Source organism: Lutjanus erythropterus, chromosome 14 (genome assembly GCF_056507025.1).
Source record: "Lutjanus erythropterus isolate fLutEry1 chromosome 14, fLutEry1.hap2, whole genome shotgun sequence".
NCBI lineage: Eukaryota > Metazoa > Chordata > Actinopteri > Lutjaniformes > Lutjanidae > Lutjanus > Lutjanus erythropterus.
The window spans coordinates 36,054,241-36,071,432 of NC_139330.1; the positions used below are offsets into that span (position 1 = coordinate 36,054,241).

Genomic DNA, 17,192 nt, shown 5'->3' on the forward strand with positions numbered 1-17,192 from the left:
TGCAGCTGCATCTATTAAATGGAGTAAAATAATTTCTTATATCATATAAATGTGTGCTTGTTAATTTAGTTAATAAGTTAATAAGTCAGTTCATTTGAAAATAAAGAATTTCAAAGAAAGATGAGTTATGGGCGTTTCAATATTTACTCATTCTATCCAATGAATATTATTCATGTTCTTTATTATGTGACCTCGGGCCCCCTGTCATTTTGAAGTGGCCCCTGGGTTAAGAAATTGAAGTATCCCTCTTATAGATCTTGTCATAGATCTTTTTCACCATCTTATCCTGTTCTACTTGTGACCCACTTCTCAGAGAAGAACTATATGTTCATTGTTGAGGCTCCAGAAATGACCATGAACTTAAATGTATTCATTAACTAAACAGGGATCGAGACAATGTGGACTTCATCTGTCTGGTCCATCCGGTCAGAGCAAACCCAGTGTATTTACAACTAATAAACATGTTGTACCTGTAAAATTTTCATGAGGACGACTTCATCACTGGCGGGGTCTGTTCCTACAAATCGAGCATGTGTGACGGCGTCCGCCATGTTCTCGATGGCCTCTGCTGCTGCTTCATGGTTAGCATCTGCAAACACACACAAGAAACACACAATTTTCTCAAAAGGCTGGAATTCAAACTCCAAAACAAACATGATTAGCTTGATAATGAGGGCTTTTATTAGGAAAGAGCACTGAGAGGAAGCCAGATTCCTGAGGGCAGCTGAACTCTCTGAGCTGAGATCGATTATGTGTGTCAGTGTGAGATACATTCAGTGGCCTCTCTTACTACGTACACCTCTACAATCTGAAGAAATCTAAAACAACAGCTCTGCCATAAATTCTACCTTCATAAAGCTTAGACAGTTCAGGATTTGGTGATTTAAATTCAACTTTACAAGTTATTGAACTGTTTATTTTTGAGGTTATAGTTATTGTGTGATGGTGCTGAACTGGGCTACATTGTGTATATATAATGAAAGGTACTTACTGCATACATAAGGGAAGCACAATATTAAAAGCACCTGTCAGTATAATGCAGTTCAATGCAACAACACCACTGGCTACCAAGTAACACCTTTTTGACAGTGTCAACAGAAAATGAGCATTAATAGCTTGCAATGAGCTTAATAAAAGGTAAAATTCAGAGGAGAAATGCTCGGTCAATTAATCAGCCAACTGACAGAAAGTTTTAGTAACTTATAAATCCTTTCATTTGCTTTTTAAAGCAAAAATGGTCAGAGAAATTAGTTTCCAGCTTCCTGAATGTGAAAATTTTCTTCTATGAAAGTAACATGACTATACCTATTTTATAGCAGCTATGTTGACATGAACTATTAGTGTAAAAACAGGTGTTATCAATGATACTAATTATGGTTTGTTCCATTCAGCATGTTGGCTCAATGGAAAGACTCTGCTGCACTGAATGGAATGGGACCTTTATTAGTATCGTAACACCTGTGTTTGCCTGATGATTTTATATGAACATGGCTGCTGTGAAAGAGGTCTATATCTATAGTTTTGGGGTCTGTAACAGACATTTCCTTGGAATGTGTGATGGTATGTTTTTTTGCAATTTGCTGACATTATATAGATTAAAGAATCCACTTGAGAAAATAATCAGTAGATTAATTATAGGGATGCAGCAATTTGTCAGCCAAACATCGTTATCAGCTGATATTCACTTTCTTGCCTGCGATCAGCCTAATAGCAAATAAGATGACACTCATTAACCAAAGTGGATGTTAATCTGTCTAGCGTATCCAGCTGCTGTGGCAGAGAAGAGGCAACTGGCTGCACACAAGTCTGGTTTGACATAAGAGGGCAACAGGTGCCATGATTCTTACAGTGAAGATTTCTTTGATTCCCTGGCACAAACGGGGGAACAAGTAACAAAAACAAAATGAACAACAACAAAAAACATCAGTATCAGCACCCGCTAGCAGCCAAATTGGTACTTGAAACTAGAGCCTGACAGATATATAACAGCCCAATATTGGCCTGATATAGGCCTTCAGAGGATTTAACAGTATTGGTGCACATGTTTACTGACAAGCACAGATATGAAACATTTTTTTACAGGTCTTATTACATAGAAGACGAGGCTTGGGGTGGCAGAGATTTAGCACAATAGGTAATATTTATGAGGATAAGAGGAGCTTCCTGCAAGTGTAAATATTGAGAACCTGCTTTGTATTTTACAACCTGCCTCCAATTGGCCAAAAGTATTTAAATATTCAGCAAATGACTGATACTGAACAGTCTTGATGTTTAGTTAATTATTTTATTTTTATTTACTCTCTTCTCAGTGTACCTTTCCACAATTGGTTGGTATATGTACATGTTAAATTATTTAACATGTTAAATATAATATATATTATTTTACAATAAAGTTATTTGTTTAAGAAAACAGCTTTCTAAGATCTTTATATAGTTATATTGGTGCACAATCCACATATAACAGGTCTTTTTTTCATTTAAGGTTAATACTTCACTCTATTAGCCACCATATCAGTAATATGTGATTTCTTTTCCCTCTAAAATTGATATCAGTATCGGTCTAAAAAATCCCATATTGGTTGGGCACTGTTCGAAACACCATATCAGCCCAGAATTGGTGCATTCCTAATTAATCACTAATAAAAATAACTGTTATTTGCGGCCCTGAATGAATTTATGGCAGAGCTACTGTTGTGGATTGCAGTAGATTGCACAGGTGTACCTAAAAAAAAAAAAAAAAAAGTGGCCACTGAGTGTAAGTTGGCAGGTAAATGTTCCGCAAAGAAAATGGATTTTCAATAGTGATTAGATTTTCTTTGTATATACTGTGACTATACAGCCAATTTTCCATGGTACATATCCTAACCCTAACCCTCACAGTAAAACATTAAATGCAAAAAAATATTACTCTACAAGCTGATGGTAAAGAGAACATCTGTAGTAGCCTGTTAATATCTGCAGCTGCCATGTCTACTACGTTCATTCAGAGAAGGCTTTAGATGCACAGCGGGATGTTGGGACTGTGCTGTGGCCTCTCTACTCCCACAGCATGAAAAATCTGAAAATGGAACAGGACCACTTCAAGCTACTCATTTCCACTATCCAATGAAAACAGGTAGAGCAGTGTATAACTAGCCCTACTTATGGTGCATGTGGTGGAAACTCCAGGCAATTAAAACTATTCTGTGTCAAATATGACAGAAAGAAAAAATCTGAATGAGTCATCATTCCAGTGCTGATGTGAATGTTGGATGAATGAGACATAATATCTAAGAAGTGGGGGCAATAATTGTCAGTTAACTCGGTGACCAATAAAGCGCCAACAGCTCAACACATAAACAGAACTAGACAAATCTAGTACGGTCTGTCCACATTGTCCTTCAAACCCTGGGATCTAATGACCAGATGTGGCCTTTTGTTGGAGGCAGGCTGGGACAAATTGGCTGTCAGAGCAACAGGAGCCAGTGTTTTTGAAACCCGAGCGGCTGGCCAGCTCTCTGCCTGGAGCCAGCCTGTTTTCCTTTCCCATCGCCCCCAGGAGCAGCAATTCATTAACTAATAAGCACAGGGGAGAAAGAGAGGGGAGCAGAAGGACGGACACAGGGAGAGACAGAGAAAGGGAGGTGCAGATGAGGATTTTCCAAGTAAAACAACAATGCAGCCTGTCAACATGGAGACTGATATGTGGAAAAAGACAGGCAGCTCAGGGTTCAGTGTGATTACTTGTAGACAGGTTTGGACATTAACCATGGTCTGATGGCCCAGGACCCCAAAAAGTGACTCTGTGGCCACCAAATATTTCATGAAGGTGGCCCCCTGTGGCAACGTTTTATTCCCATACAGTGAGCCTTGACCAACACAACACAGTTAAGGAGGGCCATGATAAGTTGCATTAAATTGCCTTTACATTGTTGCACTCATTCTTGGGAATCGGGACAACACAGTACTTTGAGGGGGTTTTGATTTTTACTCTTCAATTATGCTGGAAAATACAGATCAACCTCTTGGCTCTTAAACCTTGATATAGAGCATCCTCCTAATGATTACATTTTTTATTAAATGTAGGTCGTCAACTCCATCAGATGGAAAATCTGACAAAGTGTTCCATTTTTTCATTCACAGGATAGTCGTAGTGAGCAGCCATTCTATTTTTTTTTTAAGTTGCTCAGTTTTCTTAAAAGTGAAAATACACATTTTAAATCATAATTCTTATTTAGCTTTAATTTAGAATAGAAATGGAGTTCACATGCTATGATTATTGAATGACTTTGTCGAAAAATTGAAAGACAACAAGTGCTTGAGCAGTATTCCCGCCTTTTTTTTAAACCAGGAAGTGAGACTGAGGTCCTTAGGGTGTAGCTAACACTTTTTACTCCTGATTAAATCAGGTTTCTGTAACCCTTAAAAGGGCCAAAATTTAGAGAGACAAAAACACCATTTTAAAACATATTTTTATACGCTTTGTTAGTTAGTTTGTTAGTTTTACATTTTAAAGGCTTTAATATTTTTTAATTGTTTAAAGTTGTGAATTCTTGTCTGAGACAAGGTTTTCTGGCACAGATAAAATGTAGAAATCGAAAAAGTTAAAACAAAAATTTCATAAATTACATACATTTCATTTGTATAAATGCTTAAAGAATCAATGTTAAGCAAAAAAATGGAATTAAGAGTGCTGGTATTAACCATTTTAAAAGGGTTTTTTGGTAGGACATAATTTGTCCCAATTCTCAAGATTGGCTGATTGTCAGGGATGATAATTAATTGATAATCGATTAATTGAATGTTAAGAGTTGATCAGTTACATAAAATTTAAGTTGATCTATCAAAAAAAGATCTGAAATGTAATAAAGATTATTTTATGAGTGTGCGCCGCATGTTATCTGATATTTAAGTATGACATATGTTTCATAGGCTGTGTAATGATGTCAGAGATGATGTAATCTGTTGCTGTGGAAATCAAACTTTGACTGAAACACATTTGGTATTTTATGTTTTTTAAAATGACAATCAATCAATTAATTGATTGTTAATATTACCAATGATTGATTAAAGAAAGTACTTACAATTCGCAACCTGTGTAAACTACATTTGGGTCATCAAAAATGTGACCACCAAACTTAGGAGCTTAAAAAGGTAAGTGTCTATCCCAGCATTAGATAAATAATACATGTTGTTAGTTCTGATGAAATTACCCAATTAGAAAATGTTTGGGCCATCTCAGTGACCGGTGGCTGCAGTGAAGACCTGGAGTGCAGACAGTGCATCTGTCAGAAGTCAGTTAATGGCTGAGAACTGGTTTATGCACGGCTGAGGCTGTTGAGACAAAGCAATGCCAACATCCCTCCAGAGGCAAGGGCGACAACAAGCATGGAAGTTGTGCTGAAAACATCCAACGTCCAGACACAGAAACTGGAGCCACAGGGGGATCCAGCAGAATGTCAGAAGTGATATAAAACACTAATCCTTCTCTTGGCACACAGTCTATACAAGCAGTGTCCAAAGGAGGGGTCGGGGGGCATTGTTAAAATAACACTGAGGAAAGGAGAGGCTCTGTGTGTGTGTGTGTGTGTGTGTGTGTGTGTGTGTGTGTGTGTGTGTGTGTGTGTGTGTGTGTGTGTGTGTGTGTGTGCCTGTGTGCCTGAGGGTATGTGGGCAAAGTCAATAGGGGGTTGAACCAGCTGCCACATAAAGCAGTTTAAGTAATATCAAACTCTGGTCACAAAAATCAAAGACGTGGCGTGAGTGAGAGTGAGCAGAGAGGGCAGAGTGGCTGCTGTTTAAGCGTGCGACACACAAAAAGCTCTCGAGCTGCACTCTGCATGAGGGCCAATACATCTTTAGAAACCAAACAAAGGCACTGCTGTTTTTTTCCACGGTCAGAGAAGAAAATGAGTTTGTTCACCTGTTCATCTTCTGAATAGCACAAGATCACCTTTCAGCCAGGCTGCTCTGCCCCTGGCTTCAGCTACACAGTTGGTGTGAACACGACTAAATGCATGGAATACATACTTTTATAGCATGTTTTGTGGCACTGTTGCTGTTTTTGTAATTCCTTTTGTAAAGAGGAAAAAAACAGGATCTCTAAGATGTGTTTGGTTCCCTAAAAGAAATAAAAAACAAATCTTTTTGGTGAATTTATTTCCAACTACCAGCTAATAACTAAAAATAAAACTAACGTACAAATCTCTGAATACAAAACCATAGTCATCACAGACAAAGCTACATCCAAACATTACAATGAAGCCTGCTGGTTTTGAGCAGGTTATCACTCAAAATTAAAACTTTTTTTAACCTTTTTTTTTTCAAACTGTTTGTTTTCTAACTCTCTCTGATAGGGATGCACAAGAAATAATCTGTCGATAACAGAAATTTCATATTTTTTAATTCACATTATGAAATTATAGCTGATAAATATTGGCTATAATACTATCTGATATGACAGTTTAAGCTGCACTATAGGGTAAAAGAAAAAGCAATTGCGGTATGAAAAAAAAAATATAGTAAAATCATGACAATGTGACATCTCTTGGGATTCATGCCCAACAAACATGTTCGTTTTCTTACTTCTGGAGAATAAGATTTGTAGGCCAGGGTATCTCTGTAACACTACAACACTTCATTATAATGCTGTTTTCTCATACATTTTTCTTTTAACAAAAATTGCAGCTTCTGTGATTCAGATGTTGCAATTGGCCACACAGCGATTTCAATATTTCCATTAATCATGCAGCCCTATTTCAAAACATTTAATATAATTTCTTCAGCAAAATACCATATAAAAGCCAAAGTATTTGTGTTTTCTGGTGTACTTTGCTAAAAAAAAAAATAAATGAACATCTGAGGAGTCAGAAATGTTGTGTTTCACAGGTTAGTACTAATCCATATTGTCCACTGCTAGTCTCTGAAGGTTTATAAAAGCATACAATGTGGATTATAATCCCCTTATCCTTTTTTTAATTAAAAGGGGCACTTTGCCCATTTAGTACTGTATATCCACAGAGGTGAGGAACCTGCAAGAGGGAAATTTAAACAAGGCCAAGACAACTTTGATGATGTCATAGGGACTTTTTCTCCTCTTTAAATCTCTGCTACTTCTCTTTATTTTTATTTTTATCATCATCTTTTCCTTTTACCTTTATCTATGTTTTGTCTGGGCCATGTCACAGGTCAAACTGTTTTCCCAGAGCCCACTGGTGTCATATATGTTCTGGTTATGAACAAAGAAAATCATCATATTTCTTAAGACATGGGGTGATTGCCACATTTTTTCTTGGGACTCTCTCTTCCTCTGCTTTGATGTCTTTTTTCCTTAGATTTTCTGTCTGTGTTTGAGAAAGAGGTGGTGCTCTTTTCTTTGTTAAACTACAAGTAACAGTGCTGCTCATGCTAATTGTGCTTCTTTATTTAATTATAACAATGATTTCAATGAAGAATAACAGTTTATTCAAGCCTAAAATCATAGGCGGGCTACAGCTGTACTCTAAGCTCATCTCTTCTGGCAGTGGCTGCAGCTTAAGCCTCAGCTGAGCCTCACTGTGAGCCCTATGTGGGCTGGTGACTGTGCGGCTGCGAGCACCACGGTGAGGGGCTTTGCTGACTCTGCTGGGCAGGAGGAACGGAGGGAGAATGGAGGAGGAACAGGGGAGGAGAGATGAACAGTGGGAAAAGAGAGGATAGAGGAGAGATGTGGATATCTGTCAACAGCCAGGCTTAGCTTACTGCTCCCTCCATGCCAGTAGACCTCAGGCCACAGATTGAGAGGAATTACTTCGCACTAAATGAAATGGGTGAGTGAAATGAGTGGGTGTGTGTGGGAGACAATCACGTTTCCCTTTCTCTTGGGCCCCGGACTAGCAAAAAAACAAAACAAAACAAACAAAAAAAATAAATTAAAAGAGGATACAGGGGACATGTTGGCAGGCCAAGGGGGAAAATGTTGACAGCGACACACAGAAGGGGAGGATCATATTCAACACAAAGCCCAGGATAAAGAGGAATACAGCCGGCTGCTGGGGGTGGTTTTCTACCTGATGATAGTATAATGTGTGCAAACTTAAACCGACCATAAAAATTAACATCCTCTGCTGAATGCTTACAAGACATAACATGGTAACAAGACATTCAGTGTATCACAATGCAGTGGCAACATCATGTCCACTTCAAAAAGCATATCAAACATCATCTGTCTCACTGCAGGAAGAGAGCTGAAAATTAGGTATCACCATGTACAAACCTAATGCTTAGTGCAACTGTTGAAGCTAATCTGAATCCAGGGGAGATAACTAAATAAGGAAAGTGTTCATCAAAGACTCACAAGTCAGATTTTTGTGTTTCATCCTAACCAGAAGATGGCAGTACTTGACAAGACCAATGTTGTAATTTCTGTCCATTTACAACTCAACTCTACCCAGCTATGACTGTAATGTGACTCTGATAGACCCTAACTTAAGTTATGATTTAAGCTTACAAATAAAATGAAGTATTTGGCATGTACTAGTACCTAGTCAAATCAGTCTTCAGACTTTCCCTTAGACTATCAAGAGATATGGTTTTGTATGTCTTTGTAATGAATGTTATTATTATCAGTGGAACATTATGGAATTTGCATGATTAGCTTTGAGCTAGAATTATGGGAACTCAGTGTCAATTTTCTTTTTACAATAGCATTTTTCTTCTGCTTCTTAACAGCATCATTTCTCAACTGTATGGATTATGTTTTTGCTTGTGTGGCCTGAATTACTGTGTGTGATTACGGTGACCAAAATTAATATGTTATCAAATTATTGCAGTATTGATAAATGTGCTGAAAATGTCCAATAGTAATGTTCATGTGTTCATATCTCATACACACACTGCAATTGTCTTATAAAGTTTTTTGGTATATCGAAAACCTCTCAATGATCTGAAATGACATCATGTCCTTTGTGATGTCAGTGTTTTCTGCAATGCAAAACAACCTGAACCTGCAGCTGGGAGGCTGATGCTGACTTTGGTTGATGCTGGACAATATTATTAAAATTTTGTCGGACACAAACTTCTTGTCTCCATATTTTGACCTTTTCTTTTTTTTTTTTTTTTATAAATCAATGCTATTAGTCACCCTTGATGTCTGTCTATGGGTTTTTATAAATATTTAATTGTTAAAAAGTATTAAAAAGAGGCAGTAACCTTAAGTAAGTGCCATTCAATTACATTTAAAACAGGTAGCTATTTTTACCACAGGTGGTAAAAAAAGAATTAACGTACTTAACAGTTTTGATTAATGATAGATGATTTATGGTTAAAGTCGTTTTTATTGCAAAAATGCTGTTTTCAGCCTCTCAAATATGGAGCTTTGGGTGATTTATTATCATATTCAATTTAATATCTTTGGGTTTTCAAGTGACAAAATAAGACATTAAAGACATCAGTTTGGAATCTAGGAAACTAGGATGAACATTTTTCACTATTTTCTGAAATTTTATAGCAGTTGCAGCCCAAGATGTAATGTGACAATTAACTTTAGTCTTTGTTGTCATTTGACAGCCCCTAAAAAATATAACAATTAGTACAGGGGCAAGTAAAAACTGACTTAAGTAAGTTATTTCCGACCCACTGACCCGACTGGGCAAGTGAAAAAAACATCAACGCTGACCCCTGCATATAGTGAATATAGTTAATCAGGATTAAGGAGTACATGGTTGTAGTTTTAGTTGACCTCATTCCCTTTGTGATTTATATGACTTTGCATTGAACACCTACCAGCCACTGACTGATAAATGTTCAATTTCACCACTCGCTCAAATGTGTGTAGTTATTTTGCGTATGAAATCTATCAGCCATTTGTGTATTTTACCAACACCTGGCCGGTGGCTGTTTTCCACCTTGCTACCTACCTATCTAACTTTTATTTAGGAAATAAAAACTACATACTTTTTATCTTGTCTTGACTCTCAAACAAGGAAAACACTCAGATACAGTGTGTCAACTATCAGCAACAAACCTTCAGATAGAACAATGCAACACTCACCTTTAAACTATTTTTTTTTTTTTTTTGTTACGTATCTGACATTCTGCAATAAAATTCCTGTGGTCACTTCAAATAAATCAGAGACCAACAATGAGCATTGGACAAAAGGGGACAATAAGAAAAATAACTTTTTAAAAACTTACTTGATAACTAATTCTATATTTTACAGCTAGAGTTATAGCTGAAATGACTGCTTGGTTCAGTACAACCCTCCCTGAAAATTTAAATCTTATACACCGTCACTCCACACTTTCATGAGAAAATATGTCTTTGGTCTCCTCTGGGACACATTCTTCAGATCAAGTTTCAATATTCTTTGAACTCACATTCAATATTGCGTGCTCATAGCCCCTTCGCCCCTAGTAACAGAAGAATAAAATGGATGCATGGCAAATAAAACAAGAGGGGAGTCAAGTGTGTTAATGCACAGCAGGAGACTGTGAGCTGTGTTTGAGAAGTCAAACTGAGATGCAGCAGCATTAATAAACTAGCCCATTGTCATATTTCCTCATCTTTACAGCCTTGAGAGTGTCTGAGCTGCATGGCTGCTGTTGTGCAGCCCTTCAAACAGTGCTGATGAGATGCTGGTGGTGGGGAGATGGCGTCAGGATGGGGGTGGTGGGGATTAAGGGAGCTGGTGTCAGATCTGGAGTGACAGACAGAGGCTCTGGGACTCAGGGGGCGATTTGTGACATGATCTTTGAACGGATATTGTGCGGCACATGTGTGTGAGCCTTGACGGTCTGGAGAGCTACTACTTCTGCTGGTCTTCAGTTTGAATGAACATCCAGAAATCCTGAACCCTCGTCTGATCCAAGAATGTCTCACTCATACGTGCATGACATTTTAAAGACATTTAAACATGAATTCTTATTGCCTGGGGTTGCTCAGAAAGGACTCAGAAAGGCAAGGTACATCTCAAGCAGCTTTTTAACAGTGTGCAATGTTCCTGTAAGCCTGGACTTTTATTTAGTTAAGCAATGACTGCAGCTGTTTTGACAGCAATGTAACATTGAGTCAACCCCTGCTATTTAGACTAACATCTGGTGATGCATGCTCATTTCACACTTAACAAAACAACTGGCAGACACTGGACCATACTTCCATGATGAGACTAATGAGGACAGGCAGTCCTGACTGGACGCCAGCACAAGTCAGCTTCTGCATCGATGAGAAGAATGGACCATTCCTGGCATTCCTCAACTGATCTGACCATCAGTAACACAAATGGCCAAAACGTAGCTTCCCAATGGTGAACTCACAACTTCAAGAGTGCCAACATGATATATACAGAGGCTTTCTGAGCTCACTACAACTTACTGCTGCAAATATTAGCTATATCTTTGACCACAGATTTCAGTGGTACTCAGTTACACCAGGTGTTATATATGTTTTATGTTACAAACGGCAGCACATGTAGATGTAGTGGCTCGTTCAAAGTTCACTACTTTTTTTCCTTCATTCTGTTAATCCTCAGCTTTATTACTGAAGCATGCATCACCTATGAGAGAAAAACACTCATAGATATTAGAAAATGAAGACATGAGGTTTGGATTAAAGAGCAGTGGCCCCTCTGTCAACAAATGCAGTCAGCATCTTTCAAGAGCCCAGTCAGATCAGCTGTATGTGTATAAATATTTATTTTGTTTAATATCTTCACTCTATTCCATTCTGAACTTTATTCATTATCTGTACATATATTGTATTTTCTGTGTATTATGAAGGTACAAGTACAACTCCATTTTTGTAGTACAACACTGTGTTGTAAAAATATGTTGTAAATGTCATTGAATCCTTGAACAGTTTAACCTCATCTCCACCTATAACACATGTATCAGGGCTGAAGGATTTTGAAAAAACTTAGATTTTGGAAAGAAAATCGTCCAATTGTCCAAATTCTCTGATTTCAGCTTCTTCAATGTGAATATTTTCTGGTTTCTTTACTCCTCTCTGAGTTGTGGACAAAACAGACATTAAAGGACATCATCTTGGGCTCCATTAATTGAGAAAATGATCGACAAATTAACTGATAATTAATAAAATGAAAATAATTCTACAAAGATGTTGTCTTAAGTCTGGGGAATCAGGTCTTTAGGCCAGGGCATCTCTGCAGCAGGACAGCCATTTAGTATGAGACGGTATTTTGAAACACATTTTGGCTGTAACAAATATAGCATCTCCTGCAATTTGAAAATTGCAGTAGGCCATATTGCAAATTTGATAACATTTTGATTAATTGTTCAGCCCTACTATATATGGATAAAAAATCTGGATGGTGGGTACAGATGGCAGATCAAAATAGCTACATCTCAGAAGCCTTGGTGGCTATGCTAACTCCAGTGGGATTACCCCTGTAACACACACTTCATTTTCCACTTCTATGGGCTCTACTCTACTTTTTCTTTGCAGAGGAAGGGCTCGTCTGTACCTTTTAGACAGACTGCTTGAGATATTAGGGAGAGCTGCATTTAGCTAAACTCAGGTGACGTGGGAGGAGTTTTTCTTCAAAATGTGGCCAAACTGTACAGATGTCATTAACACGTGGTTGAAATCTGAGTTCTGCATTTACATCTCACATTAACATGTGTTAACTCCATCCTCCATCTAAGAAATGCAGATACAGAGGTTTTTTAATGAAATATATAAATTGTACATTGATACCTTATGGTCGGTTAGAAAGCATGCTGAGATCTCATTCAGGCTGCAGGTAGCGAAACTCTATAATTTTTTTTTCTGCCATCTACTTATCGATTGGCTGAAGAGTAGCATTTTCATGTGGAATAATGCAGCTTTTCTCAAGCTTCTGACTGGTATTGTAGGAACTTATACATGAAGACGACAGTCAAAACTAATACAGCAAGTAATAGTCTGCACCAAGTAGTCCACCTATACAAAACAATGTAGGGTCATGTGCTGCTGAAAAGACACACTAAATGTTGGCACACCTTAAGGGTTAAACAAGAACAGGACACATTGCTAAAGTCAAGATGTCTTACCTATAAGGCCATAGGAGAGGAACTTGTTGACCGAGGTAAGAGCAAGGCCTGTGATTGGTCCAGTGGTGTCCTCAGAGCGGACCACTTCAAGGAAGGGCCTCAGAAAAATGTTGGGTTCCACATCGGACAGCTCTGAAGGAGACACACACAGACAACAGTCAGTCATGTAAAAACACACACACACACACACACACACAGTGTGATATCAGATGAATATAACTGTCTTCATTTATAAAGACTTATTTGCATATATATAGCACACATATATATATACACGTATATATATATGTTTACAGAGAGCCAAAATGAAACCACAATTTCTGCTTTCTGTTCCAGAGGTAACAAAACCTCATTCACATTTGTGTATGCTAATAACTAAAAGTACAGCCTGGAAACAAAGCTCTTCTCAACAGCATGTCGGGTGGCTCACTTCTTATTTTGTGATCAGGATGGTAGTTTTCCAAAAAACAATATAATATTTATGTTTATTCATTATGTATGATTTTTATTAGCCTGTATCAAACGCCATCTCCTATAAGCCCTAGACATCCATGGGCTAAACATCACTGCTTGACAGAAGAGACTAGTCCACAAGTAAGGTGAGAGGTCACCACCTGTTCCAACTGTAATAACAGCAGTGATTACAACTTGTTAGTGAGTTTTAAGGAGGCGCTTTAATGGGAAAAACCAAGTGAAGATGACGTTAAGAATTCATTGTTTAACTTCTATCAAAATAAAATCATTAAGAGGAGCTGATTTTTTTAGACTATAGACAGATAAATATCAAGAGCAAACTTTTTTTATTCTCAGAAAGAATGATGAAAGAAATCCTGAAGGGCTTGTGGAACAAGTAGCCGAATAGATATGCCAAAAAGGTAATAGGCCTCTATTGTAATTGTCTTTGTTAACATTAAATTAATCTGGACAATTTTACTTTCAGATATCTCTGCTGCTCCTCTGTATCACTATGTGAGGTCCCTTGGTGCAGGCTTCAGCCTCAGACACCGCTGCACATACAAACAAGCCAGAACAGAGTGGTCAACAGTGCTGTGTAGAGTTTAATGTACTTTTCCCCTGCACTCTGTATGACGGTCTGTGTAAACAGCACTGTTGCCCTGAGGGGGTCAGATCAATAAGGAATTACCGTCACAGGAGGCTGAACCTCTGCACAGAGACAGAGACAGATGCAAGAAGAAAGGAGAGAGGAGTGAGAGAAAAGGAAGCAGGACAGAGATGAAAAGAAGAAGTCAGCTTAGAGAAGCTGTGAGCACTTTTAAATAAAGACTAACATTTTGGGAAATATGTTTACTGATTTACTTACTTGAGGATAACTATTTATGTAGTATTTTTGATATAGAGATGAGTAGAGCATAAATACACGTTGGGAGAAACAGCTAACATGGCTCTGTCCAAAGTTTAAAAATACTCCATCAACTTTACAGATCACACATTTACACACTGCATCTTATTTGTTTTTTACCTATATGCAGAAAAATGTAAAAAAGAAAAAAAAAGACAACTTGAGATTTTAGTTAGACGCTTCATCTCATAAAATCTGCCAATGATGACAATTTCAGCTGCCACAATTTACAGCTAAAAATAAGAAGCTTATAGATAAAACCAGAGAAAATCTCTACATTTACTCATCAAATTTTTCCAAAAATTTCTATACATATCAAGCTGCAAATCTACCACAGTTATTATTCACTGCCAGAGCTGCCACCAACTTTGGTGATTCCCTGCCTTTTCCCCTAGCGCCACCATGAGGTTGCTATTTTAGTGTAAAATTTACTGTAACAAAGAATGGAATGCCATAAAATTTGGTTCAGCCATCCATGCTTCCCACAGAATGAACTATAGTGACTTTGGTGATCCCTGAACTTTTTATTCTTCAGGTCAAAAGTTCAGTTTGTCCAGTACTTTATGATCAAATATCTAACAAACTATCACAGTTCCCTTCAGCCTAAACAAAATTTTTTCGTAAGTGCTAGCAGAGCAAATGTTAGCATGCTCAAACACTAAACTAAGATGGTGATCATGGGTGACATTATACCAGCTAAACATGAACATTGTTACTGTGAGAGAGTTAGCACACTGACATTAGCACTGCCATACAGTCTGTGGATGCAGACTTGCTAAAAGTGATTTGAACTGATTGGAATTTAATTTTGTAGAAAAAAAGAGCTATGTGGTGTCAAATAAATCCCAAATGCAGGAACAGATGCTAATATTTTTAAGTACATTTTTGGCTCAAATGTAAACTAAAGTAAAAACAAAGCAGAAAAGACGATTTAACACAACTTAACACAGCCTTCCTCAACTGTATTGTCCACTTTTCCCATGAATTATAATGTGGTGTTTCCTGAAGGGATTGCTTCTGATGAAAAAATAGGTAGGCAATTAGCTAGACTTCTTGGCTAGTTGTGCAAACTGGTGGCCCACATTTCAGCACATTACACCATTAGATGTCTCAGATTCTTGACACATTACTTGTGTTTCTATTCACTTCAAAATTTCCGATGCTGCCGTTTTGTTTTTCCTTGGTTGTAAACCCACTTCAGGCACCCCCTCAGAACGGAGTAATGTTCACTGTTTTCATTAAGAGTTGGACTAAAAGGTGCAAAGGAATCAGGTTATCCTATAGGGAATAATTGGTGGCCACAGAGTGTAGCCTAACATTTTGTGGTGGTTCATACAAATGATAGGATTAAGTGAAAATGCACAAGGCTGCAGTGTTTTTGTGCTTTTGACCTTTTTTTTTTTTAAAAAAATCTAAATAATGATACATTTGTAGTTATAAATGAAACTCTAAAACAAAAAGGCAATAAATAATTGACTAAAGTAAAATATCATCTAAGTAAACCATCGTCATCAGCACTAGTATCAATAAGCCAGAGCAAACTGAGTCCTATAGTTGATTAAATCCAGCTGCTGTGCGAGATGCAGCAGATCTTCCTCTGTAATCAGTTCACAAAGAAGGGAGCTTCGCTGGGCATTCCACTCTGGGAAACCACCTTTGGCCAATCCACCCCGACTTCAATAGTCTCTCTCTCTTTCTCTGGAGAATTCACAGAGAAAGAGGGTCAAGAGGGGGGAGCAAAAATACAAAACAGGTAAAACAACAACGGAGAAAATTAGTGGAGTCACGAACGCCGCTGTGAAATGTTGTGCCAGAGGAGTGCTTGCCACAGCAATACCGCGAGGATTATGGCTTTCTTAAGAGCAGCTCCACTCCAGACGAGAAAAAACAACTTGGACATCAAAAGCGCCGAGGAGAGTGTCCAACCAATTTCCAAAAGTGCACATGTGACCGCTGTGCATTAGCGTGTGATATCCAATACCCCTGCGGCTTGTTTAGAAATCAAATATGAAATAATTTGGAAATTTAAACAGTCCCTTTATCGGCCGCCAGGTCACTTTTAGGCCTCACTTTCAAAAGCAAATCTCTTGCTTTCTGCTTTATTGAATATTTTCTCATCTGGTGGTTTATTTGAGTTATTGTTACATCTGAAAGCTTGGAGCAGTCTTGGTTTAAAGGGTGAAGGGTGACAGAGTGTAAATTTAGAAACAAAAAATAAGCAGCTTTCCCCATGAAAGATACAATAAAAACAAAAAATTACAAATTACACAAAATGAAAATTAAAATCAGGGTTAACTTCAGAGAATGAGGTAGCTCTGTTGGTTTCGATCTGTCCATCAGCTGCCAGAAAACTTTTTAAAGAGGGTTTTTGTGTCCCATTACTTTACAGTGTAGTAAGGATGGAAGGAGGGTGCTCAAATGAATCTGTCAATAGACCCTGATGAAGACTTCATCAGATGCGATCACCCTGTAAGTGCTATGGCTGCGTTCCCAAAGACCACAGATTGGAAAACTCAATTGTGTTGTATTGATCCGGCCGGCCATCGGTGAACACAGGGCTGACTGGAGCGGTCTGCCGGTGGCCACCACCAATCTTCTTATATAAAGTCTAAATACAGGCTCTGTACTTCAACTCAATCTCCGGGGCTTGTGGAGTGAAATAAATAACGACGGCTGCAGCCGTGGTGAGGCAATCATTCTATAACCAGGTTAACCTCTGGCTGACATTGACCAAAATAAAAAAAAAAAACACACAGGATTAAAGCAGCTCACCCAAGCGTGCATGTTGCCATCTAAGGGCTGGGTTTGCTGGGTACAAGTCCTGATT

General features: G+C 38.0%; 1 protein-coding gene across 6 annotated transcripts in view; it reads right to left on the reverse strand.

Moving 5' to 3' along the window:
- Positions 1 to 17,192, reverse strand: part of gbf1 (golgi brefeldin A resistant guanine nucleotide exchange factor 1) — a 110,916-nt gene that overhangs the window by 46,037 nt on the left and 47,687 nt on the right. For all 6 annotated transcript variants that reach the window (XM_084735172.1, XM_084735171.1, XM_084735170.1 and 3 more), the window contains exons 4-5: positions 13,006 to 13,137; positions 471 to 589 (exon numbers count right to left, since the gene is read on the reverse strand). In XM_084735172.1, the coding sequence (XP_084591298.1) occupies positions 471 to 589; positions 13,006 to 13,137 (251 nt within the window). The remainder of the gene's footprint in view (positions 1 to 470; positions 590 to 13,005; positions 13,138 to 17,192) is intronic.